This window comes from Camelina sativa, chromosome 9, assembly GCF_030686135.1.
Source record: "Camelina sativa cultivar CO46 ecotype springtype chromosome 9, ASM3068613v1".
NCBI classification, from domain to species: Eukaryota; Viridiplantae; Streptophyta; class Magnoliopsida; order Brassicales; family Brassicaceae; genus Camelina; species Camelina sativa.
This window is the reverse complement of record NC_141888.1, coordinates 32303643-32329903: the sequence shown is the minus strand read 5'-3', so window position 1 is coordinate 32329903 and position 26261 is coordinate 32303643. Positions and strand designations below refer to the sequence as shown.

The 26261-nt window shown below is 35.7% G+C and overlaps 7 protein-coding genes across 10 annotated transcripts; 3 read left to right on the top strand and 4 right to left on the bottom strand.

Moving 5' to 3' along the window:
* Positions 1 to 1359: 1359 nt before the first annotated feature.
* On the bottom strand, positions 1360 to 3902 carry LOC147939063 (cyclin-B1-1-like). Its single transcript, XM_087465847.1, has 6 exons — positions 3895 to 3902; positions 2587 to 2794; positions 2307 to 2492; positions 2077 to 2202; positions 1746 to 1994; positions 1360 to 1656 (listed from the first exon to the last, which is right to left on the bottom strand). The coding sequence occupies exons 1-6, from the start codon at positions 3900 to 3902 to the stop codon at positions 1423 to 1425; spliced, it is 1011 nt and encodes a 336-aa protein (XP_087321973.1). The 3' UTR covers positions 1360 to 1422.
* A 113-nt stretch (positions 3903 to 4015) lies between these two features.
* On the top strand, positions 4016 to 8248 carry LOC104712336 (CDPK-related kinase 7). Of its 3 annotated transcripts, none has more exons than XM_010429213.3 (11): positions 4016 to 5244; positions 5798 to 5928; positions 6040 to 6081; positions 6168 to 6276; positions 6367 to 6445; positions 6527 to 6823; positions 6925 to 7037; positions 7122 to 7229; positions 7309 to 7371; positions 7451 to 7618; positions 7724 to 8248. In XM_010429213.3, the coding sequence occupies exons 1-11, from the start codon at positions 4741 to 4743 to the stop codon at positions 7862 to 7864; spliced, it is 1755 nt and encodes a 584-aa protein (XP_010427515.1). In that variant the 5' UTR covers positions 4016 to 4740; the 3' UTR covers positions 7865 to 8248. The 3 variants fall into 3 exon arrangements, 2 of the variants coding, with proteins under 2 accessions (XP_010427515.1, XP_010427514.1); XR_015566909.1 differs by having other exon boundaries at positions 4155 to 5244; positions 6367 to 6823; positions 7724 to 7937; positions 7978 to 8140; XM_010429212.3 differs by having other exon boundaries at positions 4155 to 5244; positions 6367 to 6823.
* Positions 8249 to 8275: 27 nt separating this feature from the next.
* Positions 8276 to 10852, top strand: LOC104712335 (uncharacterized). Its single transcript, XM_010429211.3, has 6 exons — positions 8276 to 9005; positions 9191 to 9283; positions 9389 to 9619; positions 9800 to 9902; positions 10030 to 10259; positions 10395 to 10852. The coding sequence occupies exons 1-6, from the start codon at positions 8680 to 8682 to the stop codon at positions 10621 to 10623; spliced, it is 1212 nt and encodes a 403-aa protein (XP_010427513.1). The 5' UTR covers positions 8276 to 8679; the 3' UTR covers positions 10624 to 10852.
* Positions 10853 to 10948: 96 nt separating this feature from the next.
* On the bottom strand, positions 10949 to 13786 carry LOC104712334 (rhomboid-like protein 20). The gene is made up of 8 exons (XM_010429210.3): positions 13400 to 13786; positions 13198 to 13298; positions 12682 to 12822; positions 12538 to 12604; positions 11929 to 12080; positions 11737 to 11838; positions 11482 to 11607; positions 10949 to 11391 (listed from the first exon to the last, which is right to left on the bottom strand). The coding sequence occupies exons 1-8, from the start codon at positions 13422 to 13424 to the stop codon at positions 11224 to 11226; spliced, it is 882 nt and encodes a 293-aa protein (XP_010427512.2). The 5' UTR covers positions 13425 to 13786; the 3' UTR covers positions 10949 to 11223.
* A 247-nt stretch (positions 13787 to 14033) lies between these two features.
* Positions 14034 to 16912, bottom strand: LOC104712333 (uncharacterized). 2 transcript variants are annotated; one of them, XM_010429207.3, is made up of 7 exons: positions 16600 to 16912; positions 16336 to 16492; positions 15362 to 16126; positions 15202 to 15285; positions 14858 to 14949; positions 14671 to 14745; positions 14034 to 14491 (listed from the first exon to the last, which is right to left on the bottom strand). In XM_010429207.3, the coding sequence occupies exons 2-7, from the start codon at positions 16478 to 16480 to the stop codon at positions 14057 to 14059; spliced, it is 1596 nt and encodes a 531-aa protein (XP_010427509.1). In that variant the 5' UTR covers positions 16481 to 16492; positions 16600 to 16912; the 3' UTR covers positions 14034 to 14056. The 2 variants fall into 2 exon arrangements, with proteins under 2 accessions (XP_010427509.1, XP_010427511.1); XM_010429209.3 differs by having other exon boundaries at positions 14136 to 14460.
* Positions 16913 to 19063: 2151 nt separating this feature from the next.
* Positions 19064 to 20010, bottom strand: LOC104715732 (L10-interacting MYB domain-containing protein-like). Its single transcript, XM_087464189.1, has 3 exons — positions 19977 to 20010; positions 19346 to 19633; positions 19064 to 19270 (listed from the first exon to the last, which is right to left on the bottom strand). Exons 1-3 carry the CDS (start codon positions 19998 to 20000, stop codon positions 19091 to 19093), a joined length of 492 nt encoding a protein of 163 aa, XP_087320315.1. The 5' UTR covers positions 20001 to 20010; the 3' UTR covers positions 19064 to 19090.
* A 4445-nt stretch (positions 20011 to 24455) lies between these two features.
* Positions 24456 to 25323, top strand: LOC104712332 (sigma factor binding protein 1, chloroplastic-like). The gene has a single exon (XM_010429205.3). The coding sequence runs from the start codon at positions 24583 to 24585 to the stop codon at positions 25048 to 25050; it is 468 nt and encodes a 155-aa protein (XP_010427507.1). The 5' UTR covers positions 24456 to 24582; the 3' UTR covers positions 25051 to 25323.
* The last annotated feature ends 938 nt before the right edge of the window (positions 25324 to 26261 follow it).

Sequence of the window (26261 nt, the reverse complement as noted above, 5' to 3'; positions counted from 1 at the left end):
AATTTATAATTTTCCCTTTAATTAATGTGTCATATCAGACGCGTCTCTTTAATTGTGATTTGCAATATCGACACAAGTCAAATTTTATGATTTACTACCTAAGAATAACATGATAAAATAAACTAATATCAACTTCGATAAAAAGGTTTTTTTCAATGTGGTTGAAATATTTTATAGCGGACAATATGAAGTAGGTGGAGCCATCATTTTAGTATATTTCTTGTTAGGGATTTCAGAACTAACAATTTTCTTTTATCCTAGTTAATATTGATTAATAGTTTTACTGAAGTAGATATTGTGTCTTAAGAACTTCACTAAAACTAGTATTAATTATGTAGAAACAGTACATGCTCTAAGAAGATCATTAAAAATATTCATATAACCAACTAAGTTCTAATTAAATTTATTGATGGTGATTTGTATTAAAAGTCTAGCTTTTATTCTCTTTATATAAACTCTTGATTTCAAACTCGATATATTTTTAATGGTATAAGTGAAATAACAAGAAAATTGTACAAAACTTGTAGATATTTGTTGTGGATTGTCTCATCTAGTTGTATGAATAAAAAAATGTATAATACAATAGTTGTGAGGATACAAAAAGAAAGAGAAAACACAAAAAATGGGAGGAAAGAGTATGAAGATCCGTCATTTTATTAGTATAAGATGTTTGATTATGCCTATGTAGTGGTTTAAATTAATCTTTATACTGAGTTTTCTTCACGATCAAGAAAGTTAAATGTCGCTACTGATATTACTGTAATATTATTACATTTGAAAACAAAACCAACATCGCATTTTCAAAATTAACAATATGAATCATGATGATGTGTCATTATTATAGTAATTAACAAAACTGATAATAATATTGAGTTAATTTAGAAGCTTGTTTAATATCGAATGTCTGAGTATTTTTAATCAGTAAAACTACTATATTCATTCAATGATCAATCAATGTCATAGTTGGAGAAGCAATAGAATTATATAGGAATATTATCTCTAACGTGCATGTGCATCCGGCTTCTTCTTATCGCATTTTCTTGGATCTTTTATTCCTCATACCAAATAAGGTTATTATAATTATTTATGGTTTTATATATTAGTTCAATGATTACTACATCTGTTGTTAGTTTGCATAAGGAGGTCCCCAACCCCAACTACTACTAGCACCATTTTATCTATAAAAATATATACAAATACAAAGATAAATGTTTTGAACATACAAACTCTTAAGAGCATCCACATTGGTTGGGGACTTTTTTTGGTCCCCCACATTTAATAATAATATTTTGATAGTTTCTTATTTTTAGTAGGAGCATTGGTGTCTATTTGTATTTGGTCTCCCAAATAAAATAATAATATTTTGAAAATTTAAAGATTAATTATTTAAAGTTGAAAAAACAAAAACATACAATTAAGAAATTAATAACAGAAAAAATATAACATAAAAACATCAAAACAAAAACAAACATTTGAATCGGAACATAATGGAAGCTTTGATGAAGCTTTGATGGAAGCTTTGATGAAGCGAGCAAGGAAAACATAATGAGTCGGAACTGTCAAGTACCACTCGAGAGTAGACAGTATAGTCTTCTCCATCACCAGAATCTGTTTGTGACTGTATGCATGGTCTGCAATATCAGCTAGGTCCCCCACCTGCAAAAGAATTATAATTCAGAAGCTGAAGACAAGAAGAATCATAATCAGAAGCTACAAATGATTTAGGAGTTCTCTGTTTCTATTACATGTGGTGGCCAGATCTCTTCGTATTTGGAAGACATGAGAAGAGCACTGAGACCAACTAGCTGCAGTTCTTTTCTAGGCACTGGCTTAACCGATAAGAACCGATCCAGAATGTGAACAGTGAGGTAAAACGTCTCTGGGTTTAGCTCGAATCGGACATGTACGTCTATCAACCACTCCACCAGAATCAATCTCATATTTTCATTAATCTCAGGTTGTGAATGCATGTAATCTCGTGGTCTCCATTCACTCTGCCAATTCAAATGAGAACTTTAAATAAACAAGTTCATACCACAAGGAAAGATTCATGATTTATATAAGTAGTATACTAACCTCAACAGACTTGTAGTAACGGTAGATCTCTTCCACATATTCCACAGCTGCAAGGTCATTCTTAGCATCAGCAGAATCGATATCAACAATCACTTCTTTCTGTTTCTTCTCTATACCACAAGCAGCCTGAAAAGCAAACAAAAGAAACAAAAAGAGATAATTCAGAACAGACCAAACATCTTCTTACTTTCAAAACCAAGAATCATCAATTCACAAAGTGAAATTTATACCTTGCTTCTAGCAGTAAGAACAGATGTGTAAGTGGTTGATTTCTTCTTAGTAGCCTTCTTCTCTCGGACAACTACTAAACTATGTTCTTCATCACTGTCTGAGCTTATCTCAATCACCTCTACAACCTTTGATTTCCCAGCTGCTTTCTTTGGCTTTGGTATTGCGACTCTCTTGACTACAGGTTTTTACAGATCAAAACAAATAACAATGAGCACATCAAATCAAACGAAAAAAAACACCCTAATCTGTTCATTAAAAGACAGGAGAAAAGGAACAAACTTTGAGATTCTCATCCACAAGAAGTGAGGGATTCGGATTCTGAGACCGTGTACGAGGACGATGATTGACCTTTCCCAGCTCGTTCTTTGGGTAATTTCCTCGAACAACATTACCTATATCACCAAGAACTTGACGGTTTCTTCCTTTCGCTACGTTTTTGCCATCTTCCACAACAACAACATCACCTTCAAAACAACAAAGTTTACAACTTTATTTATAATTCAATTTGAAACAAACAACCATATATCAAATTAAGAATCTTTCACTCAAAAAGCCACTGACTTTATAATTGATTTCGTTTCCTTGTTCGTAGATATAACAAGAACAGCAAAAAACACTAAAATCGAACAAAACCCAGATGAAAAAGAAAACCAAAACCGATGATCATGGATGAGTCGCCACTAAAAAACCAAATCAATTTTGTAGCTTCGGGACAGAAGATCGGACCGGCTTCAGATGCGACAGAAGATCGGCTTCGTTAATCTGGCAAGAAATTTCGGTGACAAGAACGGAACGTCTTCATCAAATCGTCGAGGATCGAATCGCCTTCGTGGTCGCCGTCGAGAGAGAAGAAAGAACTCGACAAAATTTTGTCTCGCGAAAGATTTTTGTTTTAGACCTAGATAATTCGACAACCAATCAAACGAGTACACATGGCGAAGGAGACAGATGAAAAACGTCCCCAAATAAGAACCGTTTTTTCGAAATTGGACTTTTTTGAATTAAATTTAAATCCACAAAAATCTGGGGATGGGTCGAATATACGGCGTTGCCCATAGTCTAAGAAAGAGGAAAAACAACTATTTTAAACTAATCAATCTTCTATAAGCAATATAGAGACACTGCATTTATGAGACAGAGTTATAAGTATATGGTTTAATAATGGAATAAATCATTATTATTATTACTATTTATACAAAAATTACGTATAGTACTATTTATACAAAAATTACGTATCTACTATACTTTCATTTTTTAATTTATTCTTGTAATGATCAACACAATCTAATAAAGGTAAAACTAACTTTGTATGAGTGTGTTCATCATTACTACACAAAATCATCCCTTATACAAACTAAAATGCCCATCTATAAATTATCGGATTATCGGTCTGCTGGTCTCTCTGTTATCCTATGCATATTTGGACAGAACTAAAATGATAGAAATAGATGGATCATTTAATAATAAAGTAAGAGAAGAAAGGGCAAAAACACAAATATATGAAAGATGATACAAGTGGTCAAAGTTGGAAGTGCCCAACAAACAAGCAAAGTTCCAATACTTGTGTTTTACACAAGCAAGCAACACCTTGCCATGTTCTTTCACATAACATAAGCAATAACAAATTCCACACCAACTTCATATTTTACTAATATTTTGCTCAATTACTTCATCATGTTCATGATATGGGGGAAAGCATTTTAAGATTACATCAAAGAATATTAATAAAAAATTTGGGAATGAAAGAAACTTTGGGTATTGTGTAAAAAAAGGAATGAGGGACAGGCTGGTTTGGTTAAGGTAGGTTCCAAAACTAGCAAAAAAAAAAACCCCACTCTTCCATTATTATTCTCAAAGAAGATTGAAAAATAATATGACTTTTTTTTTTCTTAGCTACTAAACTTACACATTGATCCCATTCAAAACATCTTTTGATTCTCTCTTTCTTTTTTTCCTTGGGTGCTCTTCTTCTGCTAAGCATCTTTCCCTTTTCTTTTAACCCTTGTCTCTCTCTCACTACCTTTATTCTTAGCGCCTTTGCTTTTGTTCCCTTGTCTCTTTTACTTTCCTTCTTCTCAATTCTCATTGGAAGTGAAATTTAGCTTCTTTCCTTCTTCTTCCTTCCCAATATGTATCTTCTCTTTCACTTCTCGTGATTTAGGTTTTGGTTTATCTTATTTGATCTCTATCATCCTCTCTCAATTCCCATGTGTTAGAAAGTGGGATTGCTTTAGCTTTTTTTTTTCTGGGTTTTGTGTCTCCACTCTGTTCCCGGGAGAAATTGTGTCTTTCCCGGGAAGTTGTTTCCTTTGATTTCTGGGTTTGTGTGTTTCTGGAAACTGAATCTATAATTCGACATTGTGTTTGTTGTTTTGTGTGACTGAAAAGCATAAAGTTTCATTCTTTTTGAACTCTCAATTTTGATCTCCATTGATGGGGCTGTGTCATGGTAAACCTATCGAGGAGCACAAATCGAAGAGCCTCCAAATCTCCAATGAAATCGAAGAGACGACGACACCAAGGAATTCATCATCTCAAAAGTCCAAATCTTCAGGCTTTCCGTTTTATAGTCCGAGTCCTTTACCTAGTCTCTTCAAAACCTCACCTGCTGTGTCCTCCTCCTCCTCGAGCGTGAGTTCCACGCCACTTCGTTTCTTCAAGCGGCCTTTCCCACCTCCGTCACCAGCTAAGCACATACGGGCTCTTCTCGCGCGTCGTCACGGTTCCGTTAAGCCCAATGAAGCTTCGATCCCTGAAGGTAGTGAGTGTGAGGTTGGTCTTGACAAGAAATTTGGATTTTCCAAGCAGTTTGCTTCACACTATGAGATTGACGGTGAGGTGGGTAGAGGGCATTTTGGGTATACTTGCTCTGCTAAGGGGAGAAAAGGTAGCTTGAAAGGTCAAGATGTGGCTGTCAAAGTTATTCCCAAATCAAAGGTTATCTCTCTCTACTTTGCTTTTCGTCCCTTTCAATATATATGATCATGCCGTAGGTTCCACATGTTATTTGCCATATGTAGTTCTTAGGCTTAGCTGGAACGGTGACTTGTGCAATTTATTTGGGAAATTTTGGCTAATATTATTTCCTCAGACACATTTTGTTTGGTTGGTGTTTGAATTATGTGAAGTTAAGGTGTGTGGTATCAGCTCAGTAGCTAGGTTTACTTTTTACATTGTTCTTATTTGGTAAGATCTATGAGCTACTGAGTAGCTTCATCAACCACCATTGGATAATAGATTGCTAGGTGATTGGAGTTTTAAGTTGTCTGCATTTATGCATTGTAGAAGTGTAACATTTGAATTGTTTATTTGTTGGTTGGATTTTGAATGTGTGAGTTGTCAGAGCGTGAATAAAATAACAGAGTTTCTTGAGTGATGCTAATAAACCAATTCTCTCCCTGAGCTATTTTCTTGATTTACTGCATGATCTGGATACAGTTACAATCAATTGTTTGTGTTCTCTAAATATTGTGGATGCTATTTTTGGTAGATGACAACGGCAATTGCAATCGAGGATGTTAGAAGAGAAGTGAAGATATTGCGGGCTTTGACTGGTCACAAAAACCTAATCCAGTTCTATGATGCTTTTGAAGATGATGAAAATGTTTACATTGTTATGGAGTAAGTAAAGTTACTTCACTAAATTCTTATTTTCCATGCTTTTGCAGAATCATTTTCAATTGAATGATCGATCACAGTAGCTAATCTATTTTCTTCCTCTCCTGTGGTTAGATTATGCCAAGGCGGTGAACTCTTGGACAAAATACTTCAAAGGTAACTGCTACATCACACATGATTCTATCTCGTCTCTATTGTATCATGCTCTGACTGGTTGAGTTTTTTTTGTTTGGACTTATCAGGGGAGGTAAATACTCAGAAGAAGATGCTAAAAAAGTAATGGTTCAGATTCTTAGTGTAGTAGCTTACTGTCATCTTCAAGGCGTGGTTCACCGTGACCTCAAACCCGAGGTTAATAACCGTTTTGTTTTGGTTTTCAGATTGTTCTCTCTCTCATCCTTAACTAATCTTTACTTTGTTCGTTTTTTTTTTCATTTACAGAATTTTCTCTTCGCTACAAAGGATGAGTCTTCTCCTCTAAAAGCCATTGATTTTGGTCTCTCCGACTATGTCAGGCCAGGTAAGAGATTTGTAAGGTTCCTTCTTTTTGAAGCTTGTCGCAATGGTAGATGGAAAGCTGATTGTTTTACTCTTTCTGCAGATGAGAGGTTGAATGACATTGTCGGAAGTGCTTATTATGTAGCTCCTGAAGTTTTACACCGTACATATGGAACCGAGGCAGATATGTGGAGTATTGGAGTGATTGCTTACATACTTCTCTGTGGTAGCCGTCCCTTTTGGGCCCGTTCTGAATCTGGAATCTTCCGAGCTGTTCTTAAAGCAGAACCCAATTTTGAAGAAGCTCCTTGGCCATCTCTTTCAGCTGACGCTGTAGATTTTGTGAAACGTTTGTTAAACAAAGATTACCGTAAGAGACTAACTGCTGCACAGGCTTTGTGTAAGTCTTTATGTATCCAACTTGATGCTTCTATTTCGATTATATTAATTATATTGTTCTACTTTTAAACATATATGTGAACAATTTGTCTTATATCTCAGGCCATCCTTGGCTGGTTGGCTCGCATGAGTTGAAGATACCATCTGATATGATAATTTACAAGCTCGTAAAAGTATACATAATGTCGTCTTCTTTGAGAAAGTCAGCTTTAGCGGTGAGTTGGGTTATTGAGCAGTTACCATTGATCCTCAGGTCGTATGGATGAATAAGTTGCTAATGGTTATATTCCTGGTTACAGGCTCTTGCCAAAACGTTAACTGTAGCGCAGCTGACTTATTTGCAAGAGCAGTTTAATTTGTTGGGACCAAGCAAAAATGGATATATCTCGATGCAGAATTACAAAACAGTGAGCTTCTAATTCATGCGTACGTCTCTTCTTCATTTTAGTATCTTTATGTTTTCTTACTATGTGATTAAAATTGCAGGCAATCTTGAAGAGCTCGACAGAGGCTACGAAGGATTCACGAGTCTTGGATTTTGCACACATGGTAAGGCAATAAGGACTAAGTTAAATTCAGTATGTTTAGTGGGTTAAGATGGTGATAAAATTATATTTTTGGATTGCAGATAAGTTGTCTTCAGTACAAGAAACTAGACTTTGAAGAGTTTTGCGCTTCAGCTTTAAGTGTTTATCAGCTAGAAGCAATGGAAACTTGGGAGCAACATGCACGCCGTGCATATGAATTGTTTGAGAAGGATGGGAACAGAGTCATCATGATCGAAGAACTTGCTTCGGTATAAAAATCTCCCCTTTTCTGATCCTCCTAGAAAAAATGTGATATTACAGGTGTCTTCGGCTGGTGATTGATGCGTTTTTTGGCAAATGTATTTCATTAACAGGAACTCGGACTCGGTCCATCAGTACCTGTTCAGGTTGTTCTTCAGGATTGGATAAGGCATTCTGATGGGAAGCTAAGTTTCTTGGGTTTTGTCAGACTCTTACACGGCGTATCCTCTCGGACGTTGCAGAAAGCCGCGTAGAGAAGCTTCTTTCTTTCACCTATACAATTAGTTCCCGTTGGATCTAAAAAGGACCTGCCTTTAGGACAGTAACCTTACACCAAGTCCAAAATGATTAATGACCTTACGGTAACCCAACCCGAGCGAAACTCAGTGATCAAACACGACTGTTGCAAAGCTACCACATTTGTCAGATGAAGTTGCATCCTCTTCCTCTTGTTAGTCCTATATTTTTTTCTTTGTTTCGGTTAAGATTTGAGTCTTTTAAGATATAAGAATGGTGTTGATTGAGATAAAGAGGATTGTACAAAAGAAAAAAAACAATTCCATAACTCCTCTAAAGTGTTTCCTTTTCTACTTCATTGTTCTAGTTTTTAATAAGAACACACCTCAGTTCATACCTTACCAAAGTACTTATCTTTGCTTGTTACCATCAAAATCTCTCAGAAGTCAGAAATTTGGAATTTTTAATATTGAACTAAAAGATTGGTTTACCAGATAAACCGAGTCTATTGGGACACACAAAACTGTTCCGATTTCAATTCGAACCCGAATTGATTAAACCGGTTTGCTCAGGCGTTGTGCGGCGAACTTCACGTGTCGAGAGCTCGAGACAGTCTTTTGATGGCAGCCAAAGCCGAGAAACATTTTCTCAGCCATCTCTCGATCAGCAGCTCAAACGAATGTTGGTATCCGCGACGGCCACGCCACTTCTGTCTGCTGCCGGAGGCTCTCACGTGACCGTTCTTCAGATCGGATCTTCTGTGTTTAACCGTCGACGAGGACTCTTCTACTTCTTCTTGTTCGTTCGCATTGTTCAGTCTTGAACACTTTAAATGGCGACAATGAGCAAAGCTCAAAGGACCAAACCCACTCCTGGATCTCAGCGTCTTGTTCTGTTATGTATAGCTGTGTTCGCATCCCTCCTCCTGCTCTCTTCTGTGATCTCCACCGGAAAATTGGGATTGCCGTATCAACAAACCCTAATAGATTATTTCGTGTGGTCACCTCGTGGTAAGAGACAGCATACGTTGTCTGAGAAGTACTTGTATTGGGGACACAGAATCGATTGTCCTGGCAAAAACTGCGAGACCTGTGCTGGCTTGGGTCACCAGGAATCTAGTCTCAGGTGTGCACTTGAAGAAGCCATGTTTCTTAACAGGTAACTCAAATTTAGCTGTCGAAATTGTCAAAATTTTGAACTTTTTCTGATAAAGAGTTCTACTTTGCTGAATTCAGTGAGATCAAAGTTGAGTTCTTTTTAGCCTTTCTAAGGAAAAGGCTGAAGCTTTATGGAGATGAGATTAGTGTAGGATGACATGATTAATTCAATGTTCTTGTGTGCAGGACCTTTGCAATGCCTTCTGGAATGTGCATCAATCCAATTCATAATAAGAAAGGTATACTCAATCGATCCGATAACAAAACTACTGAGGAAGGGTGAGTTCTGTAACCCGCTTGATTTGTTTGTTCGTCTATTTCAACCTTGGGGGTTGTGTTTAGTTGTCTGTATCTTAACAAAAGGGTTGCTTTTGGATTTATTAGTTGGGTAGGGAGCTCTTGTGCAATGGACTCCTTGTATGATATTGACCTCATATCTGAGAAGATACCTGTTATATTGGACAACTCCAAAACTTGGCATATTGTTCTCTCCACAAGTATGAGGTTGGAAGAAAGAGGGATCGCGCATGTTCGTGGAGTCACTCGACACAGGCTAACAGAGAGTCACTACTCAAATCTCTTGATCATTAATCGAACCGCAAGTCCTCTTGCATGGTACTCACTTCCTCTATTCTTTTTGTTTTTATGGGAATTGAATCTTTGAGATCAGATCATGATCAAGCTGATGAAATTGTGTTTAAAGTCAATTCATTGTTCATCAATTTTCTTATTCTCGTCTAAGTTTGTTGTAATCCCCTTTTAACTCCTTTGAGATTGTTGATCATTTGGGTGTAGGTTCGTTGAGTGCAAAGACAGAAGCAATCGTAGCGCTGTCATGCTTCCTTATTCTTTTCTCCCTAATATGGCAGCTTCAAATTTGAGAAACGCTGCAGAGAAGGTATAATGCAAGATATTCATGTTTTTGTCTGACGGATCTCTTGCAAACTAAGCTTACTGAACAGTTTTTGTTTACTCTGCATCTTGTAAAGCCTTTAAGCTTGAATAAGTTTTTGGTGTTATTACAGATAAAAGCACAACTTAGTGATTATGATGCCATCCACGTTCGTCGAGGGGACAAACTAAAAACCAGAAAAGATAGATTTGGAGTTGAAAGGATTCAGTTTCCTCATCTAGACAGAGATACTCGCCCGGAATTTATCCTTCGTAGGATAGAGAAGCGGATCCCACGAGGGAGGACACTTTTTATTGGTTCTAATGAGAGAACGCCTGGTTTTTTTTCTCCTCTCGCCGTCAGGTACATTACTCTTTATCTGATCCTTGCAAAGTCTTCCACGACTCAGTTTTTAGATGTTTCGTTTAAGGTGTGCAAGCTTATACATATATACCTAGGCTCATTTGTGAAATGTCGTCGGATTTGCTTATACTGCAGGTACAAACTGGCTTATTCATCGAATTTCAGCGAGATTTTGGATCCTATAATCAAGAATAATTACCAGTTATTCATGGTGGAAAGACTGGTAATGATGGGAGCCAAAACATACTTCAAAACTTTTAAAGAGTACGAAACGGATCTCACCTTAACTGATGATCCCAAAAAGAACAAGAACTGGGAAATACCAGTGTACACCATGGATGAAAGAAAAGAAGAAGCGAGCTAAAGTTTGTGCCCAAAGTGGTTCCAGACGCAGTATTATCACTTCCCAAGTACTTGTAGTTAAAGGCTAAATCATTGTATGTGTAAATGCATTAAGATCTGTGTTTTTTGAGTCTCGAAGTTACTGATATATAATCTAGTTTTATCACTTCCCGCGTTCTTTTGTAGTCAAAAGCTAAAATCATTGTATGTGAAAACAAGAAGAGAGTAATAGAGGTTTTTCGTGCTTCCTAGCAGTTTTGAGTAAATGCATTAAGATCTGTGTTTTTTTTAAATCTTGAAGTTACAGAGAGAGCTAAAATCATTTGTATGTGAAAACAAGAAGAGAGTAATAAAGGTTTTTGTGCTAGTATTGAGTATATGCATGAAGTTACAGAGTGATAAGTTTCTCAGTATTCCTCTTAACTTGCAAATTTGTACTACATAACCTATGCAATTTCCTACACTACAAACGCAAAATAAGGTTTGGTCAGATCTTTGGCCGGATCATATATGCTGAGACATGTTGGCTCCAAAGGTTGGTCCAATGACAGCCGAAGAATTCATCACTGTGTTGTTTCTGAAACTGGAATTAACAATGTCTCTGGTTCTTCCCAATTTTGAATTAGTGGGATTGTGCTTCGAGAAGGATGTTTGTGGCAGAGTTAACATCATTTCTGGCATGCATGAGCGCCTGTCTTGCTGCGTTTCTGTCAAAGCCCATTGATACCAATGTAGCTATGGCTTCCTCAGATGGCTCCACACTTGACGTCACTGGAGCTGGCTGAGATCTCTGAAAACAAAGAAACGTTTTAGCTGATACAAAGAGTTTGGTTAGAAGGCAAAACGAATGTTACTGAGAAAATTTAAGGATGAGACCCACCTCTGCTCGGCGCACTGTGTTTGGTGATATAGTCCCAACGACGCTCCTGCTTGGTGCTGGAGGAGGAGAGTTACTGAAGGAGGGAAAAGAAAGCCGGGAAATGAACGAAGCCACAAACTCGGGGAACTGTGATGTGTTGAGACATAAATTTAAGGTTACTCTAGTGACATAGAAAGCTAAGAAGCCAACATCTCTCACAGAGAGATAAATAACGATGTGTTTGTTTCTACGAAAAAGGTTAGATTGGTATATAACCTTTGCCTTGCGGATGCCAAGGATGTTCAAACGATACAAGGAACCAGCAATTATGCCGCAAATTCCAGGAAAGATGGATCTTTTCCAAGAAGATAGTAAAAGCTTCAAAAACAATCCAAGAAGATTATCAGACTGATACTATAAACGAACAAGAACAGCAGATAGTTACATTAAACCTATGGTATTGTTTACCTGAACTCCTGCAAGATATATGAATGACTTATCAGAGAAGTTGACACCAAATACGCGAAATCTCGTTGAAACAGGAATGTCCAAGTAGAAGGGTATAAACGAAGCAAATATCAGGCCGTATGGTCCAGAGGTGAGTAAGTTTGTGGTGGTATCTGGAAAAAGAAACAACAGATAGTTACCTTAATAATAGATACAAGGTCAACATATTCCTTAGTGAAGTTAAGTTAAGTTTTACAATGCATAAAATCTATAGCAGACGCGCCAGGAAAAAAAAAACATAATCTAAATCCTGCAGCAGGTGAAAATCCAGTAAACGATCTTCATGAGAATTAGAGCAAAGAAAAAACCAGGATGGATATGGAAATTAATTAAGATGTCACAGTGATCCAAACATAATTCATAAGCTCCTATCTATCTCATATTCAGAGCACCTCATCCTTCCGTGTGCAATTTTCCCTTCATAGTTTTTGCAGGAATGGTAAAGAAGCAAATTTACAAACCAACAACCAAACTCTTCATTGTAAGATTGGTGCCACTGTTACAGATCCTAACTAATAAGCAAAAGACGTAGACTTTGAAGAGGCTGTCCTGAAATAGAGTGATGGTTACCTTTAAGCAGTGATAACAAAAAGACCTCAAGTAGTAGAGATACACTCCCTGAGAACAAGAGAAAAACCTGCAGCAGCAACACTACTATCTCATTAACCTTTTGTTATACCAAACAAAGAGAGTTGAGCTACAAGCATCACTAACCGAGTACTTATTTGAGCCAATCTGTCTCTCAAAAACTCGGAAGTAGTAAAGCAAATACAATCCAAACATCAATTCCGGTGTAGAGGAGAAGGCAAAAGTCGACATGATTAACTTCCATATCCGGAACTTCTCAAAAATATCCTGCAACGAGTTTGGAAGAAGGTGGTTATAAAGACACATTGTAATCTTGAGTTGAGATATTAGATTTACATTAGCAACTACAGATAACTTCGGATCCTGAACTGGGAAGCTATGATCAAACATCTTTCAGCTGTAAGGTTACTGGCAAACACAATAAGATAATAAGATGCAAGCTATCGAACTACATCAAAACAGTAAGGCAAATCATCATTATTAAGCACCACACGGCTAAAGTATAATCAAAGTGTCAAAATCATCATTATTGTTCGAGAATGTCAAAATCGAACAAATCGGGGGTACCTAGTCCACCCAGCAAATCCTAAAGTAAAACTCCATAAACAAAATCTAAAACCTAAGTAAATAAATCACGAATACCTGGTAAGACAAACCGAGCTTGGACGAACGACCTTGGATCCCGAAGAAGACAGTGAAAAGAGCACTCGTGATGACGAAGGCTTTCGTGACCGAAGCATTATCTGCAACATCGCACAAAACTCAGAAATCGACATTAAAAAAAAAAAAAAAGCACCACGAGAGAAGAAACTGATGATTAAGGGATGGCAGGACGAATACGTACGGAAACCGGAAGGACCGCCGTTCATCTTCGCCGGGCGACGAAGAAACAAATCGGTGAGCAAAATCAATCAATTTGAGATTTTCGAGATCGATGCAACAACAACAAACAACAACCTTTTGATCTTCTTTCTCTCTATTTCTTTCGGAGAAGCAAATTCAATTAACTTCAGATATTAAAAACATCAAAATTCAGAAAATATGATAAAATCATTATTTCAATTTTCACTTTTTTAGTTGGCAAAATTTTGACAACTCTTATTTGACCAATTAATTAGTTAAAAAAAAAAAACTCTATTAGAAGAGTCCAGAATATTTCTTCGTAGCTCTATAGAGAATTTAACAGATTGAAGAAGGTAAAAAAAAAAAAAAAAAAAAAAAAAAAAAAAAAAAAAAAAAAGAGGAATTACAGTGATGTAAGTTGCATGTAAATTACTCGTCAGTTTAATTAGGGTAACACACTACATATGTATAAAATTTCCATTTTGTGTGATTATTTAGAGAGTCAAGAAGAAGAAAATGCAATCTTTGTTTGATATCCAACTGATCGAGGTTACATTTGAAGTGTTTTTAAATAGTTTAGTTGTTGATTTTTTTTTTTCAATTTGGCAAGTTAACTCGAGAGCTTCACATGAATCTGAACCTCTAATTGTATCGTTTATTAAATTAAATGATAAAAACTTGTTTGATTTTGAGTACAGGAAAAAAACTTGTACGACAAAAAAGGTAGAGAATATGCGTTGGTGAAAAAAGATTTTAAACTCAAAATCAAAAGCTGGAGACTGAACTTAATTCTTACACACATGGCGATATCCATAGCTAAGGGCTTCAACAAGAGTAGTAGAGTACAACAAAAAGGAGATACCAGAAGATTCCTTCTGAGGAGAAAAGAGTACGAGAATAGTTTACCAAAGAGGTTCAAAGACCTAACCCTACGGTTCGTCCATCTCTCCTCCTTAATCCCGCTGTGTACTGCTTCTCTAAATCCATCTGCAACTCTTTCTGCTTCTCCACCTCCACTTCGCTTAGGTTCTGCTCTTGGTTTACCGTACTCGCTTTCACACCCTACAATGATGCACCAACGCAACCTCAGACTCTGAAAATGTGTTAGTATTACTTTATACACAGCCATATTCTATGCAAATGTTCTTTTTTATATATCTATGAAACTTTGCAAAATTCTGGAATCATGCCCTATATCATGATCATCACTGAGGTACGAAGACAATCAAAGGAAGCAAAACATTTAAGTAGGGAAGGAAGGATGAGATTTACCATAAGTTTGTTGAACTTTTCTTGTCGTTCAGGGTCACCAATTAGCGCACTAGCACTATCCCAACGATGAGCAGTCTGGTTCGAAGGAAAATAAGCAAAAGTAGAATCACAAGAAAATTTGTGAGTTTACGGTTTATATCACTACATTTGTATTTACATATCCAAGGGTAATCATTCATTATGATACCTCTTCTGCTGCTGTGCTTTTCTTCTTTCCCCACAATAACTTCTTCTTTTGATCTGTTGTCAGGTAACCCGTTCCAACAAGGTTTTTGTTCACTGGATCCATCGACGAAAACAGTAAGGTAAGAACTAGGGATAAGCAGACATGAGTAGGCTTTTGTGTAAGCATTTTCAATTGGAATACAATGTTAACGAGCTATATAGGATGTCACATAACTTTCAATTAACTATTTTCAGATAGCAAGATCATGAGTATACAAAAGCAAGGACAAGTCAAATCCGCAAGGAAGTCAAAGAAATGAAGAGAAAACCCCTAGAAGATTTAGAATAGCATCATAACAGTATTACCTAATTCAGCAGCCTGCATAGCTGCAACTTTGGCAGCATCAACATCACCAGGGGAAGGCGTTATGATTGATGTCTGCTTCTCTTCTGCGGTAGCACTATAACTTTAGAACAAGGAGGAATACAACACAGAAAGAAAATATTTTAAATTTAAGAGTCTAACCATTACTACTGCCATGAGTAAACTTCTCTGAACTGAACCCCTTCAGTTTCTTAGAATGCGTATCCCGATTCTCAGTTGCCAAACATTTCCCATCAGGACGGTCTCTTGGAGATTTGACATGAACACCCTTCTCCCTGCTAATCTCAGGGTTGTCATGTTCCTTTCTTTCATCACGGGAACGACGGTCACCAAAACTCCAGCGGGAGTCTCTTTTCTCGTCTTGAAGATCTCTTCCCCGCACGAAACCCTTCTCTCTTTTCTCTTCTTGCAATTCTCTCCCCCGCACGAAACCCTTATCTCTTTTCTCTTCTTCCAATTCTCTCCCCCGCACGAAACCCTTCTCTTTATCATCCACTCTTGAGTCTGCGTATCTCCAACGAGATGACAAATCTTCAACTTTATCGTTGCTATTGCCTCTATATCCAGAGTTGCTATACTTATGAAGAGAATGTCTGTGTGAATCATTTCTTGACCTGCTATGTTCAGTCTCTACTCCTGTACGGTCAATAAGACGGCCACCCCTTGAATCACGGCTAGACCGAGGTGCATCCCGCTCATATCTGCTGTACTCCTCACGCTTAGAACCATAGTTATCATCATCCCTAGAGTACCTCTCATCTCTGTGTGAATCACCTCTACCATAGCGACTGCGATCAGATTCACGCCTATCCTCTTTCCACGAATGAACTGGTTCAGAAACTTTCCTAATATCTCCTTTAGAATGCTTCGAATTAGAACTCTGATTCTGACTACGTTCAGGACTTCCTACAAAAAAAGAACCAACAATTCTAAACTGAGCTACGGCTAGAGCTGATAGAGGAAACACAACGAAACGGCCACTAAGATGCACAATTACATGATTCAATCAAAAACGAGAACTCCTAATCATCACCTAAAATACTATAACGAATCAAATACACTAGAATTGAAGACTATAATAAGCAATTGGGAAAATTTTGGAGATACGAACTAACCATCAGATGAAGAAGAGCCATCGTCAGCTAAAGCTCGGCGGCGATATTTTCTACTAGCCCCGTCATTAGAAGGCTTTCGAAAAGCAGCCGTCGTGTCACCATCACCATCATCATGATGCGGAGGTGAATTCAGTTCTGTATCCATTGAGCTTTACACCTGAAAAAATACAATTGAAGAGAGAAAATTAGTAATTGGCTTCAATGAAAAAAAAGGAACAAGACTGAGACCGTAACTTCGAAATTCGAAAGGATGTTTTTGCTCACCACCGGAGAAATTTTGCAGCAGAATTCACAAGATTGGGAGATCGAATCGAACAAAACGAGAAGATAGGATTCCGAATATTTCAACACTCTTTCAATTTACCAGTGAAATTTGATCGATATCTCTCCACAAAAGATCACTCTATTTTCCTGGGAAAACAAAAAGAGTTTAGGGTTCGAAGAGGGAAGATATCCCCATTTTTCCTCCGTGCGATTTACAATCAGATCGGTGAGACTTAATGGGCCTATAAAGCCCATTTATAAGCCTTTCATGGGCTGGTTTTACCCTTAACTTTGGGATATATACTAATCTTTCAATCAGTTGACCAACATGATGAGTTGATTTATGAAATTAAAAACATTGCTATCGTGTAATACTATAATATTTGGACCGGGAAAATGGCCAAACTCAACTCCAACTATTTGTCAAACGTTTTTTCATACCTAAACTGTGCTGAGTCAGACGGCATGTAGCGTTCACGTGGTACTGGCACTTACCAAAACTAAGTCGTTTTAGTCATTTTTAGGTGTGTTGTGGTAAGAAACAAAGCATTTGACAAAAAATGGGGTATTGAAGTCCGTTTTCGGGTGTGTTGCAGACTTCATTTTTGGTAATTTCTTGCTACAATACACCTAAAAACAACCAAAACGATATAGTTTTGGTAAGTCCTAGTACTATGTGGATATCACAGATCGTTCGACTCAATATTATTAAATTCAGACTTAACACTGTTTGAACAGATGTTCAAATTACAATATTTTATATAGTTTAAATAGCAAATTTAAAATTTAATACAGTTTAGGTTGTTATTTACAGCATGTTGAAGTTTATGTATGAGAAAGCGTTGGGCAAGTAGTTGGAATTGATTTTGGCTGTTTCCCGCACCACCGAGTTTGACTCCTTTCGTAGACTTTTTTAATACTCGACATGCTTGCTTGTATTGGCCCAAAATGAGAACTCTTTTTTTTTGTTAAAACATGATAAGGAAGCTGTTCGTTTCGTGATCTAGACGCAATATCTGGATGTAGTATCTAGACACAGTATCTAGACGCAGCATCCAGATATTGTTCGTTTGCGTTTTTGGTTTAGTTCATCCAGAAATTGTATCTGGAACAAACTTTGTTTGTTTTGTAATCTGGTTTAGATATCTGAATGCAATACATGAAAATGACCAAAATACCCTTCATTTTGTAGGTTATTAGTTTTAGTGAATTTGGTTATGTTTATAGCTAAATAATTTTCACATTAAATTTAAATATACATCTAATAAATATTTAAAAATGAAATCATCTTTTATAACTTAAAAATACACTATAAATAATATTTTGGTTATATCAATTAACATTAAATATGTATTTTCTAAAATAACACAAAACACATTATATTTAAAATATTTTGGTTATGTTTAATCAACATCTAGAATCTTATAATAATCATTCAAAACAAACAGAATTCAAAATTAAACAAACACAGCAGATTATGTTTGCAATTAATTTTAAACAAAAATAGAGTGTGCTATCAATTTGAAAAATAAGTGTCCACTTCTCTCAATGTTCCATGGTTCCCCTGCAACAATCACAACTCATGTCTATGGACCCATGAGTGATGATCCTCCTCCTTGAGACAAGAGTGCCATGGTTCCCCTGCAACAATCAGAACTCATCATAAGCCATCAATTAGACATTAACAAACAAAACAAACACAAGAATCATTGAAAGGAGTGTCGTACCATAGTCTTTTGTGAAACTGTTGTGATCAGTGTTCTAAAATGCGGCCTACGCGGATGCCTAGGCGGCGGTTATACGCTATGCGGTGACCGAGCGTCTCGAATTTTAGCTATGCGGTAATTTAGGCGGTTTTAAATAATTCGGACGCCTAATAGCGTTTAGGCGGACATTATGCGGTCTACGCGGACGCCTGTACGGATTCTAGACGGTATGTTGACTAAAATAGTAAAAAATACTGTAATTAAATATTTTTTTAAATAATATTTTTGTTTCTAATAAATATTATAATTAGCGTCTAAAGTCTAAGCTTATGAAATTTAATTTGGTTCCAAAGTAAATATAAACTTACATTTTGTCAATTTTACAAGTTTTTGAATTGATTATGTTTTTTTTTGTTTAAAATGTGAGATTATTATAGATTCTAAACTATTTTGATAGATAAGAGTTTATTGAATATAATATTTGATACTATATTTTTGTTTTATGTTTTCTAAAATTAAAGTGTATAACTTTTCATCCTATATATATATATATATATTATTTTTATATAAATATATATTCATATATCTAAAATATATAATTCGCCTACATTCCGCTTAGGCACCCGCATATACGGCTAGGCGCTAGGCGTTTATCCACCGCGTAGCAACCGCATAGCGCGTTTTAGAACACTGGTTGTGATGCTAATACGGAAGTTGAAGTCCTCTTCCTATCTTTTCAGTTATAACATCACGTAGAGTCTCCATTGCTCTATCACCAGTAGGAATCACGTAGATTCAGATGCAGCCTCATCTTCATCTAACATCATGTTGTTGTCTAAATGGCTTTCACCCTGTTGAGCACTCCAACCCTCGGCTCCAGTTATATGAATTGACCCTAACATTTGTTCCATTAAATCAGCATTTGGCATTGGTTTATCCTTTATCTTTCTAGCTCCAGGCCACTCCTAAAATAAAAAGGATACTTAATAAACTAGAGACCACAGAAGAAGAAAACAAATTCTAAAGAGGAAGCTATATACCTTATAACGCTCATCCCACCAATCATCACTCATGGACCCATTGGGATGATAGCTCATTCCAGTTCTATGAGTTAATTTCTTAAAACCTGAGTATTGCTTCTTACAAGTATTAAACTTGTTCCTAAATTTTATCCAAGTATGCTTCTCTCCAAATGTATCATAGAACTTGGATATAATCGTTTGTCTCCCTACTTCATTCACTATGTGTTTTCTTATATTGCCTTTTAGATTCTCTTCAAGTCGAAGTTCAAGGTACAACCGGGTTTCTTCATCACTCCATATTAGATTCTAGAAACACATAAAGCAAACAACACAGCTCATAAAGCAAACGAAGATTTATGCACTCTCAATGGCATCAACACAGCTCATAAAGCAAACAAAGATTTATGCACTCTCAATGGCAAACAAACGAATACTTATAAGCAAAGCCATATTACTTGGCCAGTAACTAGACTAAGCGACACTTCAACAACAAGCAAAGCAAACAGGTAATCAAACTAAACAGAAGAAAACACAGCTAAGCTAGTAAGAGGGAATGCAGATAGAACCATAAAAAGCAAGGGCAGAAACAAAATAAATCAGATCACGAATCACAAACATAAGTAGCAGAGAAGTAGAAGATGATACTTACATCAGTGCCTGGTATAGATGTCATAATTTTCTCCTTGTGTCTGCGATTAAAAAAAAGTAAACCTTAGAACAGAACCTTTGCTCATATAAAACTAGAATAGCGAGACTACAGAACCTTTGCTCATATAAAAATTTAACAACCCATTTCAATAGAAGAGACTATAAAACCTTTGCTCTCTCACCCTTGCTCTCTTATATACAACATCATTCTACTAAAAAAACCCACAGAGAAACCACAAAAGATATTGAACAGATTCATTCACAAAACCAACATAAAACGTAAAGTCACAAAACCACAAACGTAAATGTAACCACAAACGTAAAGTCACAGAACCAATATAAAACATGACAGAGAGATCCACTCAAATCAAAAACTAAAAGCTCACTAAAAGCTCACTTATTTCCCCAAATCTCAACTAAAAGTTGAAATATACAAGTTGGAATCCATCGCTAACAAAGAGAAGAACACAACTAAAAGAGATCGTTGAAAGGATGAAGGATTTAAAAAGTCTTACCTCTTGAATTCAAAGAAGCAAGCGACGACGATGAGATGTTTCAGTGGGAGCAACTCAATGAAAGATGTTTCGTTCATTTTCCAAGACGAGAAGTACAAGGAGGAGAGAAAGCCCAATTCGTTACAGGTGCTATGGAGAAGGAGAAGAGGAGAGGAGCGTTGAGAATCGTCGGAGATCCATCAGAGCTTCTCCAATGGTGGCTGAAGAATTAGGGATTTTAGCGTTAGGGATATTAGAATTTTAGAGATATGTTTGTAATTGTTTGATAAAAATAAGGGTATATTGGACTTTTAATATATTTGGATGAGTTTACTGTAGTCAAACTCTCATTTTATACTCATCCAGAAATTCTAATTTTTTTGGATGAGATTTTAAAATGTATCCAGAAACTGTATCTGGATGAGTTTATAATTGATACTAAACGAACAAAAAACTGTATCTGCATCTAGATACTGCATCTAGCACACGAAACGAACAGCACTAAGGTTATCAGCAATAAATTGCCATCTCTTCATGATAACACATTTGTCCATCTATCATTGGCGTGTGTGTCCAATGTCATCGCCAAATAAATGGGAATATTTTGTTATTTATGACTTAATAAATTTTTGCTGGACCATGTTCTTTTATGATAAGAATTTTTCTTGCAAATAATGCAGGATCGGCGCAGACCTCAATTTTAATCTAAAGTGACTTAGTTCCGCCAGTGTATAACACAAAGAGAGTAAGATTTTTAATGAATGTTGGGAATAAATTGGATTAACCAATTAACGGTTTAATTTTCTTAATTTTTAGGATCGATAACAAGTTGTCACAGATCAAATTTATTTGCAAGTAAAAGCTGTATGTAGTTAGTTTTGTGATGATTTTTTTATATATATATGTACTTTTACGACCTATAATTCATGAATAGTAAATAAAAAAATGGTCTAAACCACATCCATTCGAATCCTAAATAGTATTTTTTAGACTATGTTATTGATTTAATACAGTTAAATGTATGTTTAAATTAAGTTGGTGAATAATGAATGTAGATGAGTAGTTTTTTCTCTGTTTAAAAATAATAATAATAAACAACAAATGAGAGTCATAAATCAAAAAAAAATATATATATATATATATATATTTATTCTGGTTTTTCTTTTGTGGAGAAGAAGATGAAGGTTTTATAAAATTTTGGATATGAATTTTTAATAGTTGGGTTCCATGCATTTTAGTTAAACTTGATCACTGTGAAATAGATAAGATCTAATTGTTTCTGATAATACCAAAAGAAAAAAAATGGTTGCGTTTGTGTGGCCATATGTGTTCCTTTTAGATAGAGAGATATGTATAAGGAGACTAAAATCTAGCCCATATCAAACAGCTATAGATTTTGTATTCGTCGTAATCATCGCGTATACATGGTTTTGTTGGTATATGAACTTAGTACGATGTTGCTACTTTTTTAAAAATTCAACTTTGTTCTACTAGTTTCTGAAAACGTTCTAGATTATTTGTCTACGTTGAATGTGAACATGATTCTCTTGTTTTTCATGCATGTCTATTTATCATATAATCGAATTACACACCTTAAGGGTAAAACCAAAAATAAAATAAACAAACCCCTTTTTACACAAAGAAGCAAAAGTCGTTTGAATCCGTTTACTTGGAAGTCAACCCATGTGCTCGCTGATCACCCAGTTTCCGACACGTATATAATGATATTTTAAAAAATTATTCTCTCTTTTTATTTTTCCTTTTTACAATTACAACCCTTCAATTTCTTAGAAAAGAAAGGGCAATGAAAACATAGAATCGAGCTTGAGTCTCCTGCAATTGAAATGATTATGATTTTGATTTTTTATTTTTGAAAAGATTTGCAGGTTAAAATATATATAGCCATATAGGTCTAATACATAGGAGGAGTTTGTTCAAAAATATATATATATATACATAGGAGGAGTTTCATACTTGTTATAAGTATGTGAAATGTATTGTATTTTAAAGTTTATGTTATCTGTAATAAGAATAACAGATTTAAAAAATGTAAGGTTGAATTTATGTAATGAATAAGTAATCGTGTGGGTATTGGGTAATTAAGAAGATGTTATTGGTGATAAACTTTATTCGACAAAGAGATAAAAGTGGGAAAATTAAATGAATTTGTCAGGAGAACTGGGAGAGAGGGGTCTACCGTCTACGTTACACGTGACTTGACTTTCTTTGAAATTTTTTTTTGAAGATCTTGAAAAAGATGCTTTTAATCTTCTTCTTTTTTTCTTTATCATATCTTCTTGTTCTAATCATATTATCAACCAACTAAATAAATAAGCATTTGATAACTCCATTTTTGTCTTATCTTAAATCGTAAATAAAATACTACTAGGTATATTGACTTTTTAATTCCGCCGTAAATCACACGTCAATTAAGCATTAATCACTCTTCTTTGGAGAAAAAGAAAAAGACTTGTTCTTTTAATTAGGACAAGAGAGATTAAACAGAGTGACAGTGAGACCACACTGATGCATGCTACTTGCTTTCTTCCCACTTGCCCACCTGGACCCCTCATCTCCCCCCTTTCTCATTTCTTAATCCTTTACCATAATTAATACTATTCTCTTTTATTTTCTTCTTTATCTCTTAAATTATTGTACTGTTTTTTTGTTGGCTATATATATATATATATATATTAGTACAGTTTTCATCTATATAGATTATAGTTTGACAAGAAATTAAATAGAGAGAAAAAAACTGTAAAACATATAGATGAGAACTCTGAAACAATAATGGTTTCTCTTGTTATATCGTAGTTTAGTTATGGTCACGTGAAAAGTAACATAACCAAGTAAGAAGATATATCACTACGGAATTAATATATATATATATATATATATATATATATATTTGGAAAAATGGAACTGTCGAGAGAACAAAAAGTATTGTGTATCCTATATTCTCGAATCTGCAGTTTTAATTATTAAAGACGTTAAGGTAACCCAACGTTCGTGCTAATCAGATCATTTGAAATGAGTGCATCTTAAAATCACTTATGATTGAAAAAGGTTATATAGTTAACAGATTCAAATGCTTATGTAACTTATAAGTTACATAAGCAACAACTGAACACAAAACCAAACTCACTTATTATACTGTATATCTATATTTAAATAAAAATTGACTTCGAACAATTTCGTATTAAGGAAACAAAAACATATGCGACTTTTCTCATTTTTAGAAATATTTTTTCCATTTAGCATGACCATTTTTCAGTGACGTAAGCTCGTAAGAGTTATGATGATGTATTCTCGAATCTGTTTGAATATTAAAGACCAAACTAACACGTAGGAAATGGGTAGTTATTAGGTATCCACATCGTTTGTGCTAGCTAATATAGATCATTTGAAGTGCAAGTGCATCTCAAAATCACTTACGATTTAAAATTCTAGTTAACACACATTCAATTGCACAACATAACCAACAACTGAACACAAAACCAAACTCAATTAAGGAAACAAAACTTACAAAATTGACTTCGAACTTTTTCGTATTAAGGAAACAAAAAACATATGCGACTTTTCTCATATTTCAAAAAGGTTATTTCCTTATATCATGACTAGTTTCTAGTGACGTAACCTCGTAAGAGTAATGCGGATGTAATATATGACGTTATATATCTTTTTTTGATTGAGAGTGGTATTCACGTGGAGGAGGATCAACGAATAGCTCCATCATCTCCACCATATGAGCGCAGCCGCCGGCTCTCTCGCCTTGATCACCACTTAAACCCTTTCTTATCTTTTTTCTCACCACGCGACCATTTCCTCGAGTGAGATGCACGTTACACTCCTTAAAAAGTTAGATATTTCAAGTCATCCTACCTATCAGAAAACAGGTGAGGCACACGCGCCGTCATTCAATACGTTTTGTTTCTTTTCATCGGCAACCCCTCTCTCTCTCTTTCCTATTAATTTCCTCTCACCTTCCAAACAAATGTAAAAAAGACAACATTATATAAAGCTCTGTCGAAGCTTGAAAAATTAACTGAAAAAACAAAAAAAAAAACAAATCAAAAACACATAAACAAACATCTGTCTGAATCGAATCCTCTCATGGAGTCATCATCATCGACGTTTCTTACCACCACAAGCTTAGAACAAAAAAACCCATCTCTTGTTTCAAGAAAATCACCAAAGCATAAGAAGAAGACGAACAAACCCATCAAAGTCCGTTACATCTCAAACCCCATGAGAGTCCAGACTTGTGCTTCCAAGTTCAGAGAGCTTGTTCAAGAGCTGACTGGCCAAGACGCGGTAGATCTTCAACCGGAGTCCATCTACGACTCCCCATCCTCCTCCGATCACAACCCTTCTCCGCCACCGTGCGTGGTCTCTACGCCGGAGGATCTGACGCCACGTGTTCTCCATCAGCAGGAGCTGTTCGATGGTAGAGTCGGTGATTGTTACGAGCCGTTGGTTGGGGAAGAGATGTTTTTGCCTCAGTTGTCGGCAGGTTTTTCTGGATTTTTCTCGAATGGGTTTTACAATGTGAATGACTTTGGAAGCATCGATTCTATGTGATTAATCTTTCAAAAGTTTTATTAGGGTTTCATCGAATTATGAATTCGATACATAATTTTAACCACCAAAGAAATAGAAAAAAAAAATTTGATACATAAATATATTAATTAACTAGGGTTTAAGATGCGAGTTATATGAGTAAGTTATACTGTATAAAGTTCTGAATTGATCTTGTTTTATATGTATTTTCTTGATTTCTTTTGTTTATTCAAAACTTCGGTATGTATGAATATGTATTTTCTTATGTAATCAAGAAACAAGTGATATTCTATAGTTAGCTACTCCCCGAGTACAACTCTCACACTCACATTCGTTGTCAATACACAACACAATCGACCAATCCCTGTTTCCGTATAAACGTAAACTGATTTATTGGGCTGGAAAATTGTTTGTTGCAATGTTGATGATTGAAAATTTGTTGAGGGTAAAGTCAGTAGGAATAACATTTATGACCACGAAAGTTCGTTTCCATAAACTCCCAACTGCCACAACACTGTTATAACACAAACGAACAATATTTATACCAGTTGAGTGACACTGTGACGATCCAACGCAATGTTTCCATAGGTATTGAGAAGAAGGCAAGCGACTCTCTTAATTCATCCTTGTTTGTTGAAAGCCACAAAAATGAACATTTAATTTGGATTTTGGAAGATCATTGAGTATAATTAACTATATTAGTACGGTTGACAAAATAATTATAGCTAGAACAACAGCGATTAGAATAATCGCTTTTTAGGAAGGCTTACATGTTTACCATATTGCTCTGTATTTTGAATATTAACAAAATTGTTGGGCTTCAAGCCCAAGCTAACTCTCGTATTAATATATGATATTAACCGTTTTGGGTCCAATGGTCTAACCCTCACAAATTTTTTATTGGGTTTTTTCCCAAAAGATCTCATGCTAATTGAAATTGGTCTTGGCTTATATATTAGAAACTTATTTTCTAATTTTCCAATGTGGGACATTGTTTGTATCCCAACAAACCTCTCATCAAACCATGTACCACGATGAACCCAGGTACCTAGGTTCCGATACCCTTTTATTTCCGAAGTATTCTTGATGCACCCTTAATTATGTCATTTTTTGAGAAATCCTCCCACACGGAACACAGAGCCCACACACATTCCTTAGGTTCAATTTTCGACCTAGGTTCTAATACTAATTGTTGGGCTTTTCAAGTCCAAGCAACTCTCCTATTAGTATGA

What these genes read in the sequence shown, in the direction of transcription:
- LOC104712333 (XM_010429207.3), bottom strand. Translation starts at nt 16,480, where the DNA reads ATGGATACAGAACTGAATTCACCTCCGCATCATGATGATGGTGATGGT. An exon ending in TGGCTCTTCTTCATCTGATG is followed by an intron (nt 16,127 to 16,335) that starts GTTAGTTCGTAT and finishes CTTTTTTTGTAG; the next exon opens with GAAGTCCTGAACGTAGTCAG. An exon ending in TACTCATGGCAGTAGTAATG is followed by an intron (nt 15,286 to 15,361) that starts GTTAGACTCTTA and finishes GTGCTACCGCAG; the next exon opens with AAGAGAAGCAGACATCAATC.
- LOC147939063 (XM_087465847.1), bottom strand. An exon ending in TTGTGGATGAGAATCTCAAA is followed by an intron (nt 2,493 to 2,586) that starts GTTTGTTCCTTT and finishes TTTGATCTGTAA; the next exon opens with AAACCTGTAGTCAAGAGAGT. An exon ending in GTTACTACAAGTCTGTTGAG is followed by an intron (nt 1,995 to 2,076) that starts GTTAGTATACTA and finishes TTGAATTGGCAG; the next exon opens with AGTGAATGGAGACCACGAGA.
- LOC104712336 (XM_010429212.3), top strand. Translation starts at nt 4,741, where the DNA reads ATGGGGCTGTGTCATGGTAAACCTATCGAGGAGCACAAATCGAAGAGC. An exon ending in AATGTTTACATTGTTATGGA is followed by an intron (nt 5,929 to 6,039) that starts GTAAGTAAAGTT and finishes TCCTGTGGTTAG; the next exon opens with ATTATGCCAAGGCGGTGAAC. An exon ending in AACTGCTGCACAGGCTTTGT is followed by an intron (nt 6,824 to 6,924) that starts GTAAGTCTTTAT and finishes CTTATATCTCAG; the next exon opens with GCCATCCTTGGCTGGTTGGC.
- LOC104712332 (XM_010429205.3), top strand. Translation starts at nt 24,583, where the DNA reads ATGGAGTCATCATCATCGACGTTTCTTACCACCACAAGCTTAGAACAA.
- LOC104712334 (XM_010429210.3), bottom strand. Translation starts at nt 13,424, where the DNA reads ATGAACGGCGGTCCTTCCGGTTTCC. An exon ending in CGGCGGTCCTTCCGGTTTCC is followed by an intron (nt 13,299 to 13,399) that starts GTACGTATTCGT and finishes GCGATGTTGCAG; the next exon opens with ATAATGCTTCGGTCACGAAA. An exon ending in TTGGCTCAAATAAGTACTCG is followed by an intron (nt 12,605 to 12,681) that starts GTTAGTGATGCT and finishes TTGCTGCTGCAG; the next exon opens with GTTTTTCTCTTGTTCTCAGG.
- LOC104712335 (XM_010429211.3), top strand. Translation starts at nt 8,680, where the DNA reads ATGGCGACAATGAGCAAAGCTCAAAGGACCAAACCCACTCCTGGATCT. An exon ending in AACAAAACTACTGAGGAAGG is followed by an intron (nt 9,284 to 9,388) that starts GTGAGTTCTGTA and finishes TGGATTTATTAG; the next exon opens with TTGGGTAGGGAGCTCTTGTG. An exon ending in TGAGAAACGCTGCAGAGAAG is followed by an intron (nt 9,903 to 10,029) that starts GTATAATGCAAG and finishes GTGTTATTACAG; the next exon opens with ATAAAAGCACAACTTAGTGA.
- LOC104715732 (XM_087464189.1), bottom strand. Translation starts at nt 20,000, where the DNA reads ATGACATCTATACCAGGCACTGAT. An exon ending in CATCTATACCAGGCACTGAT is followed by an intron (nt 19,634 to 19,976) that starts GTAAGTATCATC and finishes ATGTGTTTCTAG; the next exon opens with AATCTAATATGGAGTGATGA. An exon ending in GGTGGGATGAGCGTTATAAG is followed by an intron (nt 19,271 to 19,345) that starts GTATATAGCTTC and finishes TTTTTATTTTAG; the next exon opens with GAGTGGCCTGGAGCTAGAAA.